The 14,940-nt window shown below is 42.9% G+C and overlaps 1 protein-coding gene across 2 annotated transcripts in view; it reads right to left on the bottom strand.

Annotated features, from left to right (window-relative positions):
• Positions 1-14,940, bottom strand: part of UST (uronyl 2-sulfotransferase) — a 770,399-nt gene that overhangs the window by 473,662 nt on the left and 281,797 nt on the right. For both annotated transcript variants that reach the window (XM_073627439.1, XM_073627438.1), the window contains exon 2: positions 4,103-4,146. In XM_073627439.1, coding sequence (XP_073483540.1) covers positions 4,103-4,146 — 44 coding nt within the window. The remainder of the gene's footprint in view (positions 1-4,102; positions 4,147-14,940) is intronic.

Below are 14,940 nucleotides of genomic sequence, written 5' to 3'. Positions count from 1 at the left end.
AACCCTATTACATCTCATTTGACTACATTACTATTGGACTGTCTATCACTGTGTTCATTTTGAATTTTAAGTATTTCTGTTTTTCATATTGGATCATTTTTTAGATCTTTATATAAATATTCTTTTATTGTGCCTTCACCCACACTGGGCTATTTACACTTAAACTTTATTTTCACCAGATTAGTTATATTTATGCACAATATATTAAGCACTATGTGAGCTTTTACACGAAAAAGCAATACATACACTTAAAATTTATTACGTATCATTATGCATGTTCCTTTGAAGTGTATAGATTAATTGATTGAGTATTATTTACCACTATTTGCGCGAAATCACTTCACCAATATAAATCTACATAAAGATGGCCTAAGCTATAAGAAGATGCCAAGACCCTGAAACTGAGCTGCAGCATGGTGACCAAGACCATACAGCAGTTTAACGGGACAGGTTCTACTCAGAACAGGCCTCGCCATGGTCGACCAAAGAAGTTGAGTGCACGTGCTCAGCGTCATATCCAGAGGTTGTCTTTGGGAAATAGACATATGAGTGCTGCCAGCATTGCTGCAGAAGTTGAAGGGGTGGGGGGTCATCCTGTCAGTGCTCAGACCATACACCGCACACTGCATCAAATTGGTCTGCATGGCTGTCATCCCAGAAGGAAGACTCTTCTAAAGATGATGCACAAAAAAGCCTACAAACAGTTTGCTAAAGACAAGCAGACTAAGGACATGGATTGCTGGAACCATGTCCTGTGGTTTGATGAGACCAAGATAAACTTATTAGGTTCAGATGGTCTCGATCGTGTGTGGCGGCAACCTGGTGAGGAGTACAAAGACAAGTGTGTCTTGCCTACAGTCAAGCATGGTGGTGGGACTGTCATGGTCTGGGGCTGGGGCTGTAAGAGTACTGTCAGCACTGGGGAGCTTCAGTTCATTGAGGAAACCATGAATGCCAACATGTACTGTGACATACTGAAGCAGAGCATGTTCTCCTCCCTTCAGAAACTGGGCCTCAGGGCAGTATTCCAACATGATAACAAACCCAAACACACCTCCAGGACAACCACTGCATTGCTAAAGAAGCTGAGCGTAAAAGGTGATGGACTGGCCAAGTACGTCTCCAGACCTAAACCCTATTGAGCATCTGTGGGGCATCCTCAAACGGAAGGTGGAGGAGCACAAGGTCTCTAACATCCACCAGCTCCGTGATGTCGTTATGGAGGAGTGGAAGAGGACTCCAGTGGCAACCTGTGAAGCTCTGGTGAACTCCATGCCCAAGAGGGTTAAGGCACTGCTGGAAAATAATGGTGGCCACACAAAATATTGACACTTTGGGCCCAATTTGGGGTGTACTCACTTTTGTTGCCAGCGGTTTAGACATTAATGGCTGTGTGTTGAGTTATTTTAAAGGGGACATCAAATTTACACTGTTAGGCAAGCTGTACACTCACTACTTTGTAGCAAAGTGTCATTTCTTCAGTGTTGTCACATGAAAAGATATAATAAAATATTTACAAAAATGTCAGGGGTGTACTCACTTATGTGAGATACTGTAGTCACCTGCTCTTTACAATGGAATTGCACAGAGCGACCCCAATCCCCCTCTTCTGGGGTTCCCCGTTGGTGCTCCTTTTCTTCTCGGTCATTACTTCCTATGTATGCGGTACCACCTGCAGGCTAGCTCCCGAGCCACGATGCCTGCATTCATAGACATAGACAATGCAACTCAGACCCAACAATGACTCCTGCTGCCTCAGCAAAGTCTGTGAAAGCTGCTACAGACAGGCACAGCGCTAGATAAATTGAGGGCTTAAGTATATGGTGGCACAGGAGAGGAGGCAATATTACTACCTAAACATTTTTTACTTTAATGCAGAAAATGCATCAAAGCAGAGCTATAGGCAATTTTTTTTTTTTTAAATTTTGGATAGAGTAAGGGAGGGTTATAACCACTGTGTCCCATTGTGGAGATTTCCCTTCACTTCCTGTCCCATAGCCAAACAGGAAGTAATAGGAAATCCATCCAAATTAAGGGAACTCCCTGAGGACCCCCAGGTCACCAAAACTAGTGACCCCATTGGAAGATTTCTCCTCTATTACTTTTCTGAGAACAACCCAAAATTTGGGATTTTATTTTACTTTCACTTTCAATGATAATGGTAAACAGGACAAATGTTTTGGGAACATGCTTGTAATCCAAAGCACTTGTATATCAAAGTGATTTTCCCTATAAGAAATAATGGAAACTCAGGTGATTCGTTCCACAACCATTTATTCATAAGTACTTCAGTCTATAATCCATATAAAAAGATTATAGCAATGTGATAGGTTGTGTAACCATAAAATGTCCATCCACAAATGGCAGCCTCCACAAGGGGATTAGAAGCAAAATCCAGCAGGAGCTACAGTGTATAAAATAGAGGAGAGGTGACTCTATTGCCCCGTACACACGGTCGGACATTGATCGGACATTCCGACAACAAAATCCATGGATTTTTTCCAACGGATATTGGCTAAAACTTGTCTTGCATACACATGGTCACACAAAGTTGTCGGAAAATCCGATCGTTCTGAACGTGGTGACGTAAAACACGTACGTCAGGTCTATAAACGGGGCAGTAGCCAATAGCTTTCGTCTCTTAATTTATTCTGAGCATGCATGGCACTTTGCGCGTCGGATTTGTGTACACACGATCGGAATTTCCGACAACGGATTTTGTTGTCGGAAAATTTTATAGCAAGCTCTCAAACTGTGCGTCGGAAATTCCGATGGAAAAAGTGTGATGGAGCCCACACACGGTCGGATTTTCCGACAACAAGGTCCTATCACACATTTTCCGTCGGAAAATCCGACCGTGTGTACAGGGCATAAGTGTAGCAATATGGTTACATTTAGTGAAGGTACAAAATTTAGCAACTCACACGGTTGATTGAATAAAAGAAGCACATCTAAGTATGCAAGCATCCGGGGTAAAGCTGTCCACATAGACTGTCCTCTGCACCATCGGCTCTCACTGCTGCAATCATGACCAGAAAGACTACCTTGTAGTAGAGCAATTTGAAAGCAAGGATAGAAGTGCTTCTGGAGAGCAGCGTGGAAGCGATGACGTTGATGGTGGTGCGGAGGACGGTCTATGTGCACAGCTTTACCCCGGATGCCTGCATGCTTAGATGTGCCTGTTTTATTCGTCAACCATGTGAGTTTCTAAATGTTTTACCTTCATTAAATGTAACCATATTGCTACACTTAGAGGCGCTTCTGTTCTGTTTTATACTCAGTTGTGACATGACGATAATTGTATATCAAGACATCACTTGTATATCATGCCAAAATTTATTTAAAAATGTTGCTTGTCTTGCAAAACGCTCTCAAACCAAGTTACTCTCAAACCAAGGTTTTACTGTAGAGACAGAAATAAAAACTGACAGGTGTTCTAATCCATCTCTACACTATCCATAACTAAAAAAACGAAAATAACTAAAAAAACGAAAAAAAAAGTTTTGCCTTTAGTTATACTTTAGGGTAAAAAATGTTTAGGGTTTAGAACCAATTTATAGTGTAGGTCAAGGCCAAAAAAAACAGATTTGATAAAGGTCTGCAATACATGCACATTTCCATATTTGTATCTGTAAACAAACTGCATGTTTTGAAAAATAAATGTTGAGATGCCAGAAATATAAAGTAGTGTGCTCCTACCCTCCTCTTTGATTTTGACTTAACATAGTGTGATTTCAGCTTTGAATTTTAAAGCACATGTGTCAACCCTGTCTACTTCATTTCCTCATCCTCTCCCTCATCTGCAGAGCCCCTCCTTGTGAACCGGCAGAAGGAACAGAAAGTTATCAGCTCATAAGATTTCTGGCAAAGTCAAGAGGTTTTTTTTAACTGTAAATTGTGCAGATGGAGCAGAGAGCAAATTATTAAGGCTTACGTACACTTTAAGATTCCAGCCAAAATCTAAGAGGAGGGGCTAATATCAATGCCCCTTTCTTCCTGATAGGACCAGGTATATTGCAGGCATGGTTATTACATTAAACATCAGGCTTGTAAATAACCTGTGGAATCTGCAATAAACCAGAATTCATACATATACTATTACCTTTGGGGTGGGAGGGCCATGATCATCCAAAAATGTTGAATTACCTGAAAAAAGAAGAAAATAAAATAGTTTAGTTTAGAAGCCATATTTTCAGGAAAATATACACTAAAATGAATTATAGTGAAAACAAACAGAATATTATACCCATTTTTTTGGTAAGATATAAAAGATAGGGTTGCATTGAGTAAACAGACACCAAATATGTCAAGTCTTAAAATTGCGCATGCCAAAAAAGATGGTGCCAAAAATTCTCCATAGGTGATGCTTTAAAAGCCTTTACAGGTCATCACTTTGAAGTTAATCCATGAACTATGGCCCTAGAATTATCGCCGTCACTCTGACATTTGTGACAATATCTCACATTGCAGTGCAAAAGATGTTTACATACACTTGTTCCCCCCTATACTGTACTTTTTGCATGGGGTGTGTGGAGGTGATTTATATTTTTTTTTAGACTTAGAATAAAAGTTAACTTTTTTTTATCATAAGGGAAAATTAATAGAATTAAAGTAGTTAAAGTTGTATTCTGGGGAAATTAAATACTACATTTACAATGGGGCATCCCCCACACTGCAAGGGTTACATTTTATTTTATTTTTTCATGAGGTACCATTAAAAATCACCATGTCCCTCACACGAGCAGCCTTCCTCCTCTCCATGCGATCACTCCCCCAGAGCCATACATCAGCTACACGCTGATGTTATCACGTACAATGCAGGACCAGCAGTTCTGGAGTATAAGGCCTCATGCTCACAGGGCATTTTTACAGCTGCTTTTAGCAGCGTCAGACTTTTTTTGCAGCTTAAAAATGCCTCTCCATGTTATTCTAATGGCACACAGCAGACCTAGCATTCGGGAGAGAACGCTAAGGGGAAGAACAGCGCAGAGAGGAGGCCCAGCAAAAGACCGCAGAGAGAGAAGAACTAGAGAGGGGAGAAGACATCAGCGGAGAGGGGAGAAGAACCAGAGAGGAGGAGAAGACATCAGCGGAGGAGGGAGAAGAGATTGGAAGACGCCAGAGCTGCCTTAATAAATTACTTTAAAAATCTGTGTACTGTTTTCATTGTTGACACTTTTTTGGGGGGTTAATGGGTAGGGGTACAATGTACCCCATACTCATTCACATACTGTGGGGAGCTGGGATCTGGGGGCCCCCTTGTTAAACCCGCAGACCCCGACAACCACCGGCAAGGGTTGTCAGGAAGAGGCCCTTGTCTTCATCAACATGGGGACAAGGTGCTTTGGGGCAGCTGTATGCTTGGATAAGGGTTTGGTATGGATTTTGGGGGGACCCTACGTCATTTTCTTGGCGTGGGGGTTCCCCTTAAGATCGGTGGGGTCTGGTATCGTCCAGATGGAGAACCCCACGCCTTTTTTTTTTTTCCCCCATTTTGGCTAGGCGGTTCACCTTCCAGCACACAAGCCACGCCGCAAGTCGGATCATCATGATCCGACTTCTGGTGCGACTTCTATTCAAATCAATGGGGTCCCATAGGAAACCATTGATTTTGAATAGCAGGGAAGGCAGAGAAACGCTGCTAAAAGCTAGTGCGGCTAAACACGCATTAATGCCAATGCAAAAAGCTACTAAAAGCGCGTTTTTACAACGGCTTTTTCCTGGCGTTGGTAGTGGCTTTGCAGCTCTTTTTTTTATAACGCCCCGTCTGCATGATGCCTAAGTATGGACGCCAAGGGCCAACCCATAACTCAAACCTTTGGAGGTTTGAAATTCACTGTGGCTGAATTTTCATGCTGTAGACTTGCAGAGCTCTTGCTGTAGTCTCACCACTGCAACTTTGCTCTTGTTAGAGACTTGCCACGCAGATTTGCTACAAATTGGAAAAGTGTCAACTAGAACTTGTGCTTCAAATGCTCTGCAAGTGTACAGCATGTTAACAGACTTACAATTCAACACTGCCACAAATTTGTGGCAAATTATCCTTGATATCTGGGTGGCAAAATTTCAGTAAACCTGTGGCCATTCCCTTTCGTGTTAAGCCGATCCAATGATCGACTTCTTAAGAATGGGCTTGTTGGAAAACTTTTGTTTGATTGGTGCTGCAGCCAATAAGGAACTTGCATCTCTCTTCAACATTTAGCTAAAAAAGTCTACTATACTATAAGTCTACTCTATTACAAGTAGTTCCACCACATTTTTTTTTTTTATTTCCATGCTTCACAAATTTCTTAGGGTTTCTTGTGTTCATCTGTTCTGATCTGTTGCTTCATTGTGGTAATTAGGTAATTTAAAAGCTGTTTATCACATCACCCTTATGGAATGCACTATTTTGGACTCTCAAAGGGTACTTAAATTGAAGCAAAATATTTATGAAATAGCAGTTGATAATCACTGTGGTCTCATCTCATCTCAAGAAGCTAGAAGTTACATTTGGCACTGTGAACCAGCATATCATTAAAAGTAATGATTCACAGCAGAAAGTTTTCAAGACTGGGTGAATCAGTTAGGAAAAAATTAAAGTGTTTGTAATTTTTTAAAATAACAAACGAGTTTATACTTACCTGCGCCGAACCTCCTCTGTTGTTATCCCCCTCAGCGCTCCTCCTCTCTGATGAGTGCCCCCATTGAAATTCACTTTCTATGGGGGCCACTCGTGCAGCCTCACTCCCAAGCCTCACTGTCTGTATCTATATGTCTGTGTAGGTCCCACTCTTCCTACTCCCTCATCACTGGCACCAATGGGTCCCGCTGCCTCAGACATGCACAACTATGGAACGAATAAGGGCTCTGGTAAGTACAAGGGGGAGGGGGGTACTGATGCCTGAACATTTTTTACCTTAAGGGAAAGAATGCATTAAAGTGATTGTAAAGGTAAACATTTTTTTAAAGGAAAAAAAACAAACATGTCTATACTTACCTGCTCTGTGCAATGGAATTGCACTGAGCAGCCGTGAACCTCCCCTTCTCAGGTCCCCCCTCCCAGCCCCTCCTCTCTGTGGAGTCCCCCAATGGGAAGCCACTTCCTATGAGGGCTCCTGTGTGTGCTCGCTCCCGAGTCCTGCCGCTTCGTCCATTGACCTAGACAGCAGGACTCGGCCCTGCACCCATCACTCGCAAAGCCAGCGTGACACGGAAGAGAGGGGAGAGAAGATGTGCACAGCGCTTGATTGAATGAGGGCTCAGGTAAGTATAAGGGTGGGGGTGGTGCAAGGAATGCATTAAGGTAAAAAATGTTTAGGCTTTAGAGTCACTTGCAATATTATAATTAAAGCAACCCTCAAATTTTCCACTCGCCTACTGGGAGTGGAGGGGGAGCACCGCCAGCAGGGTTGATTGGGAGCCGTTCTCCCAGCAATCGCCCCGGTGGAAGAGAGCATGGAGGAAAAGGAGAGCCGTCGGATCACAAAGCGGTATAGCACGCCGGAACAGCTTACATTGAAATTGCCTCTGCTCTGCATGCCCTCACACGCAGCCCCGCCTCCTCCTAACCCCGTGCCTGTGATAGACAGAGCGCCAGTCCAATGCTGGGATGCGTTCTGTCTATCACAGGTGCGGGGTTAGGAGGAGGCGGGGCAATGGGGGCACAGTGAGGCTGCAATGTTGGTCACAGTGAGGCTGCAATGGGGGCATGGTGAGGCTGCAATGGGGGCATGGTGAGGCTGCAATGGTGGGCAGGGTGAGGCTGCAATGGGGGCACAGTGAGGCTGCAATGGTGGGCACAGTGAGGCTGCAATGATGGGCACAGGTCACACTGCAATGATAGGCACAGGTGATGCTGCATTGATTGGCACAGGTGAGCCTGCATTGATGGGCACTGGTGAGGCTGTGCTGAGGGGAACTGATAAAGTTGTTGTTAATGTTTATTTTTGTAATTTAACTTAATTCTGCATAAAACATTTAAATTTCATGAGATCATTTATGAGGGCGTTATTGGGGGCAAAATTAGGGGTAGGGTAGGGGTTGGGTGGGGCAACTGGTGGCGAGTAACCCTTGAGGCCTAGCTAGTAGTTCAGAACTTGAAATTTTGAGCCCTGATTTAAGTACACCTATAAAAAAAATGCTTGATGTACCTAAAAGCATCCATGGAACCTGTACATGTTTTGAAATGTCTGAGTAGATACAGAATATTTGAGTGTATCTAAGTGTGTTTCCAAATATTAATACAAGAGTGACCTTCTAAAGTGTCAATAAAGTATATGCCATAGTAAAGCTTATTTTATTATTGGTCTGACATTACCTTGTCAAAGATCAAAGCTTTTAGATTCTGCCACATAGTTCATAATGCAAATGGAACCCTACATTATGGTTCTACTCTTTTAATGTGTAAAAATCTATACTGCTCTAATATTGGATCCCTTCACTGAACTGTAGCAGCACCCCATCCGTTTTAATAAATTTATGTTTTTTATCTGCAATATCCTTGACACAGCATTGTGGAATATGCAAGGGCTACATAAATATGAGCTATGGCTGGTATAATGACATCCAAGAGAAACACTCAAGCGATTTCAAATCCCACTTCGTGTCCTTAAAGCGGGGGTCCACCTATCTATTGTTTTTTTTTTTTTTTTGGAGTTCATTCACAAACTTTTCTTCTCATGATTATCTACTCACATGTTCTGTGTAATAAGTCCGCCTGTGTCCGATTTCGTTGTAAAGAATAACTTATAAAATTCACTGAAGGCGGTTTCCATCTTCATTGTGGGCATTTGAAGCCCACAAGCATGTATTTCCTGGATGCGGAGAATGCTGTGCTCCCAGCATTCACCGAGATGTTGTGATGACGCTGTTGCACAATGCATGCTGGGAAGCCTGAGACTAGCTCCCAGGGGACTGTGGGAGGTCTGGGAGAGGCTAAAAACACGCCTACTCCCATGGGAGGAAAACCAGGAAGTGCTAAGAAGATTAGAAAAAAAAAAGGTAATTACGGCGATTTTAATTTTTTTACACAGCATGTCAGCATCTAGGCAAGGAAGATAATGCATAGAGATAATGTTCAAAATTTGGGTGGAACCCCGCTTTAATTGTGGCACTAATGAACACTGAACTTCAGATGGGCAAAAATACAGGGGTGTCAGGGATGCACCCCATATTTGCATGTCTAAAGTGACATCAGCAGTCCCAGTCTTCCCCACCTAGACACCGACACGTTTTCTAATCCAGTCAGTAGGCTGAACATAATATCCTGATCCACCAAGCAGTGTAGCATCTTTAGTCTTCAGAAAATTTTCAGCACTTCAATTTTGAAATTATTCTAATGAATATTATAGCTGAGAAAAGGATCAGCACCACTAGCAAGGAGCATTAGGTTGCGCTCTCTCTATATGCAATAGTATGCACCTATAACCATGTCAAATTTGTTACTGCAAAATCAGTGGCCAGAAAATGCTCAATGATCGCAAGCAGTAATCGCAAGGTAAAATAAATGAACACACTCTCCGAATCAAAGTTACTGTGTCAGTTCTGTAGCAAGATATTGCTGCACTGTATTAATCCACCCAGTCATTGTGGTTCAATTAGTAAAAGAACTGTTGAATTGACTATTCATTTTGCAAGGTAAGTTGCACTTTGCAAGGGAATTCTCCCTAGCTTAGTTAATGAGGGGAAGCTCTGCTGACTTACATCATCCAATCATGTGCAAGCAAAAATACTCTGTCTCTCACACACAGAAAACCTGATTAGGCAGGGAGTAACCAACTAGCAGTTTATTAACCACTTCAATACAGGGCACTTACACACCCTTCCTTCCCAGACCAATTTTTAGCTTTCAGCGCTTTCACACTTTGAATGCCAATTACTCAGTCAAGCAACACTGTACCCAAACAAATTTTGTATCATTTTTTTCATACAAATAGAGCTTTCTTTTGGTGGTATTTAATCACCACTGGGTTTTTTTATTTTTTGCGACATAAGCGAAAAAAACAGCAAAAATTTCAAAAACAAACCCCACTTTTTTTTAGTTTCTATGATAACATTTTGCAAATAAGTCATTTTTGTTCGTAAATATGGGCCAAAATTTATACTGCTACATCTCTTTGGTAAAAATAACCCAAATTAGTGGATATTATTTAGTCTCTGTGAAAGTTATAGAGTCTACAAGCTATGCTGCAAATCATTGAAAAATTGATCACATCTGATCACACCTGATGCACTGACGGCCTATCTCATTTCTTGAGGCTCTGAAATGTCAGGACAAATACCCCCCAAATGACCCTTTTTTGAAAAGTAGACAGTCAAAGGTATTCGTAAGAGGCATGGTGAGTTTTTTTAAGTCGTAATTTTTTCCCACAATTCTTGGGAAAATGAAGACATTTTTTTTTCCACAAAACTGTCATAACAAGTTATTTCTCACACATAGCATATGCATACTTCCAATTACACCCCAAAATACATTCTGCTACTCCTCCCGAGTATGGCAATACCACATGTGTGGGACTTTTACACAGTCTGGCCACACAGAGAGGTCCAACATGCAGGGAGCACTGTCAGGGGTTCTAGGAGCATAAATTACACCTCTTATTTCCTAACGACCTATTACATTTGTGAAGGCACTGGAGCACCAGGACAGTGGAATTACCCACAAAATTACCCAATTTTGGAAAGCCAACACCCCAACGTCTATTCTATGAGGCATAATGAGTCTTTTGAATGGTTCATTTTTTTCCACAAGTCTTCAGAAAACGTGGAAAGAAAATTAAAACTTATTTTTTTTGCACAAAGTGGTCAGTTTATAAGAAATTTCTAACTCAAAGCATGTATATAGCAAAAATGACACCCCAAAACACATTCTGCTACTCCTCCTGAGTATGGCGATACCACATGTGTGAGACTTTTACACAGCCTGGCCACATACAAAGACCCAACATGCAGGGAGCACCGTCAGGCGTTCTAGGAGCATAAATTACACCTCTAATTTCCTAACGACCTATTACACTTTTGAAGCCCCTGGAGCACCAGGACAATGGAATTACCCACAAAATGACTCCATTTTGGAAAACAAACACCCCAACGCATATTATATGAAGCATAATGAGTCTTTTGAACGGTTAATTTTTTTACACAAGTCTTCAGAAAACGTGGAAAGAAAATTAATTTTTTTTTTTTTATTTTTATTTTTTACACAAAGTTGTCAATTTATAAGATATTTCTAACACATAATATGTATGTAGTAAAAATTACACCCCAAAACACATTCTGCTACTCCATCTGAGTATGTCGATACCACATGTGTGAGACTTTTATGCAGCCTGGCCACATACAGAGGCTCAACATTGAAGTAGTACCTTTAGGTGTGCTAGGAGCATAAATTACACATCTCATTTCATTCCTACCTATCACACTTTTGAGGGTCCTGGAGCACCAGGACAGTGGAATTACCCACAAAATGACCCCATTTTGGAAAGCAAACACCCCAACGTATATTCTATGAGGCATGGGCTGCAGATAGGTACTTGGGTACTCTGATGGCCTGGTGACAGGTACTCAGGTACTCAGTTGGGCTCTGACAGGTACGCAGATGAACTGTGACAGATACTCAGATGGGCTGTGACAGGTGCTCAGGTACTCACGTACTCAGATGAACTGTGACAGGTACTCAGATGAACTGTGACAGGTACTCATGTACTCAGATGGGCTGTGACAGGTACTCAGTTGGGCTCTGACAGGTATGCAGATGAACTGTGACAGATATTCAGATAGGCTGTGACAGGAGTTGAGGTACTCATGTACTCAGATGAACTGTGACAGGTACTCAGATGAACTGTGACAGGTACTCATGTACTCAGATGGGCTGTGACAGGTACTCAGTTGGGCTCTGACAGGTATGCAGATGAACTGTGACAGATATTCAGATAGGCTGTGACAGGTGTTGAGGTACTCATGTACTCAGATGAACTGTGACAGGTACTCAGGTACTTGGGTACCCAGATGAACTATGACAGGTACTCAGATGGGCTGTAACAGGTACTCGGGTACTCAGATGGACTGTGACAGGTACTCAGATGGACTGTGACAGGTACTCAGATACTCAGATGAACTGTGACAGGTACTCAGTACTCAAATGGGCTTTGACAGGTACTCAGGTACTTGGGTACTCAGATGGACTGTGACAGGTACTCAGATGAACTGTGACAGGTACTCAGATGGGCTGTGACAGGTACTCGGGTACTCAGATGGGCTGTGACAGGTACTCGGGTACTCAGATGCACTGTGACAGGTACTCGGGTACTCAGATGGGCTGTGACAGGTACTCAGGCACTCGGGTACTCAGATGTTCTGTGACAGGTACTCGGGTACTTTGATGGGTGATGAGAGGTACTTTTATGGCTGGTGAAAGGTACTTTTATGGGTGATGACAGGTACTTTTATGGGTGATGACAGGTACTTTGATGGCTGGTGACAGGTCCTCTTTATTAGGGGGGGGTAATCAGTGTGGTTGGTGTACACTAAGCGGTAACGAGATGTTACCGCAATCTCCTTCTCACACATGATCGGTGTGTGAGGAGGAGAACCCGGTAACATCTCGTTACTGCGGTTTGTTGACATTCTGTGACCGGCTGTGATTGGACACAGCCGGTCACGTGATAAAGAGCCAATTTCACAGGCTCTTTACTGCGATCGGGGATGGGCTGTGTCAGGGTGACAAGCCTTGTCCCCAATCGCCGCTCTGCACACGCCCTAGGGGCGTGCATGAGCGCTGTGCATGTAGACAGTACATGTGACCGGCTGTGACTGGACACAGCCGGTCACGTAGTAAAGAGCCATTTTTTATTGGCTCTTTACACGGATCTGGGATGGGCTGTGTCTCCGAGGGACACACCTCATTCACGATCGCCACGCTGCGGACCCCAGGGGGCCCGCAGGAGTGGCGAGATACCGAGGATGTCATATGACGCCCGCCCAGGATGAGTGGTCCCATCTGCGGACGTCATATGACTATGGCTCGGTATTGAAGTGGTTAAACAGGTGCAAAGTTAGAATCAATAATGCAAAACAGTTGGTTTATGATAGCAAAAAGCATGCATACACTGCATAATATCACAAAAGAGATTCTGAAATCTGCTTTACAGCAATGTCTCCAAGGCTCATTGAGAGTAACACGACTGCAAAGCAAAGGCTCTATAAGACTATAGAAGAGAGTTAAGCTGAGAATCACTACTTTAGTAAACATTCAGAACATAGATACTTGTGTTTATTCTCACAAACATCTTTCTTGGTGAAGTCCAGGGTAGCTTTGAAGGGATCAAAGGCCCAACAAAGTACTACCCACACTGAAACTGGAGTACTCTTGTAGCACTCAGGGAAGGTGATGCTGTATGCCATTAGTCTCACGTGCCCAGATACCTTTGCCTCATCAGGTGTGGCAAAGAAATTTCCATGGGCATGTTTAGGAACCCAGGGAGTTGTGGAAAATAGAGATAAAGGGAGTTGCATCTGCATTTGAGCATGGTGACAAAATGTGCACTCCACTGCAGGTGAATCTGTTTACTCAGCAGGAAATTACAGTTCTCCTGCCCTCTTACTGGCCCTGTCTAGAGATGTATCTGTTTATTTTGCAGAACATTACATGTGTCCTATCTTACAATTGATAACTTTAAGGTGAACTTTAAGGTGTACCTGTTTAAACACTTCAGCCCCGGAAGGATTTGCCCAGGCCATTTTTTGCGATTAGGCACTCATTTTAACTGACAATTGTGCGGCCGTGCGATGCTGTACCCAAACAAAAATGACAACTTTTTTTCCCACAAATAGAGCTTTCTTTTGTTGGTATTTGATCACCTCTGCAGTTTTTATTTTTTGCGCTATAAAACAATAAAAGTGTGACAATTAAAAAAAAAAAAAACTATATTTTTTACTTTTTGCTATAATAAATATCCCAAAAAAAGTTTTAAAAAACAAATTTATTCATCAGTTTAGGCCAGTAACTGCGATTTTTAGCGGGACTGCCACAAATCGGACACTTTTGACACTTTTTTGGGACCACTGACATTTATACAGCGATCAGAGCTAAAAATAGCCACCGATTACTGTATAAATGTCACTGGCAGGGAAGGGGTTAACACTAGGGGGCAATCAAGGGGTTAAGTGTTCCCTAGGGAGGTGTTTCTAACTGTGGGGGCAGTGTAGTGACTGGGAGTAGAGAGACATCGCTGTTTCTAATCACTAGAAACAGCAGATTTCTCTCCTCTCCCTGACAGAATGGGGATCTGTTTGTTTACATCGACAAATCCCCCATTCTGTCTCTCTCAGGAGCGATCGCAGGTGCCCGGCAGACATCACGGCCGCCAGGCACGTGCATCAGCTCCTACGTCACACGGCGCACGCGCGCCGGCTAAGGCTATTAAAAGGGCCGCCATACAGCAACGGCGACTTGCCCAGGAGAGCCAACCTGCCGCTGTATAACGGCGGCGGCTGGTCGGCTAGTGGTTAAAGGGATGCATTTGACCCTGAATGTGTAGTGCCTTAAATGCAAGTACACACCAGCTACTGTAGATGCTGCACCTGTGCCTCCCAGGTGCACTAAAATCCTAGGATGGCACACATGGGCTAGATGCCCCATGTGCAAGGAGCCTTCTGTAGAGTTTGTGCTTTGGAAGTGCAGCAGGACAGAAGTGCAGCAGAACAAATGTGCAGAACAGCAGTAGCTGGATAAAGGAAATTTAAATTATTTCTAATTTCTTTAAAGTATTTCCAATTGCTTTTCTTAATTTGTTTGCTTTTTAACCTTTGTACTGTGTCTGTGTTGTTATTGGTGATGGTTTACTAAATGCAAGCATAATTGTTATTGTGCTGCTGAGATGTTGAGTACTGGTGGTTATCAATTAGCATATGTAAGAGAGGTGAACCATTGTCCTAATCGGTGCCTTGTTAGGCCCCATG

This window comes from Aquarana catesbeiana, linkage group LG04 (assembly GCF_042186555.1).
Source record: "Aquarana catesbeiana isolate 2022-GZ linkage group LG04, ASM4218655v1, whole genome shotgun sequence".
Lineage (NCBI taxonomy): Eukaryota > Metazoa > Chordata > Amphibia > Anura > Ranidae > Aquarana > Aquarana catesbeiana.
Note: the sequence above shows the minus strand (reverse complement) of the source record. Positions and strands in the feature narration are given on the sequence as shown.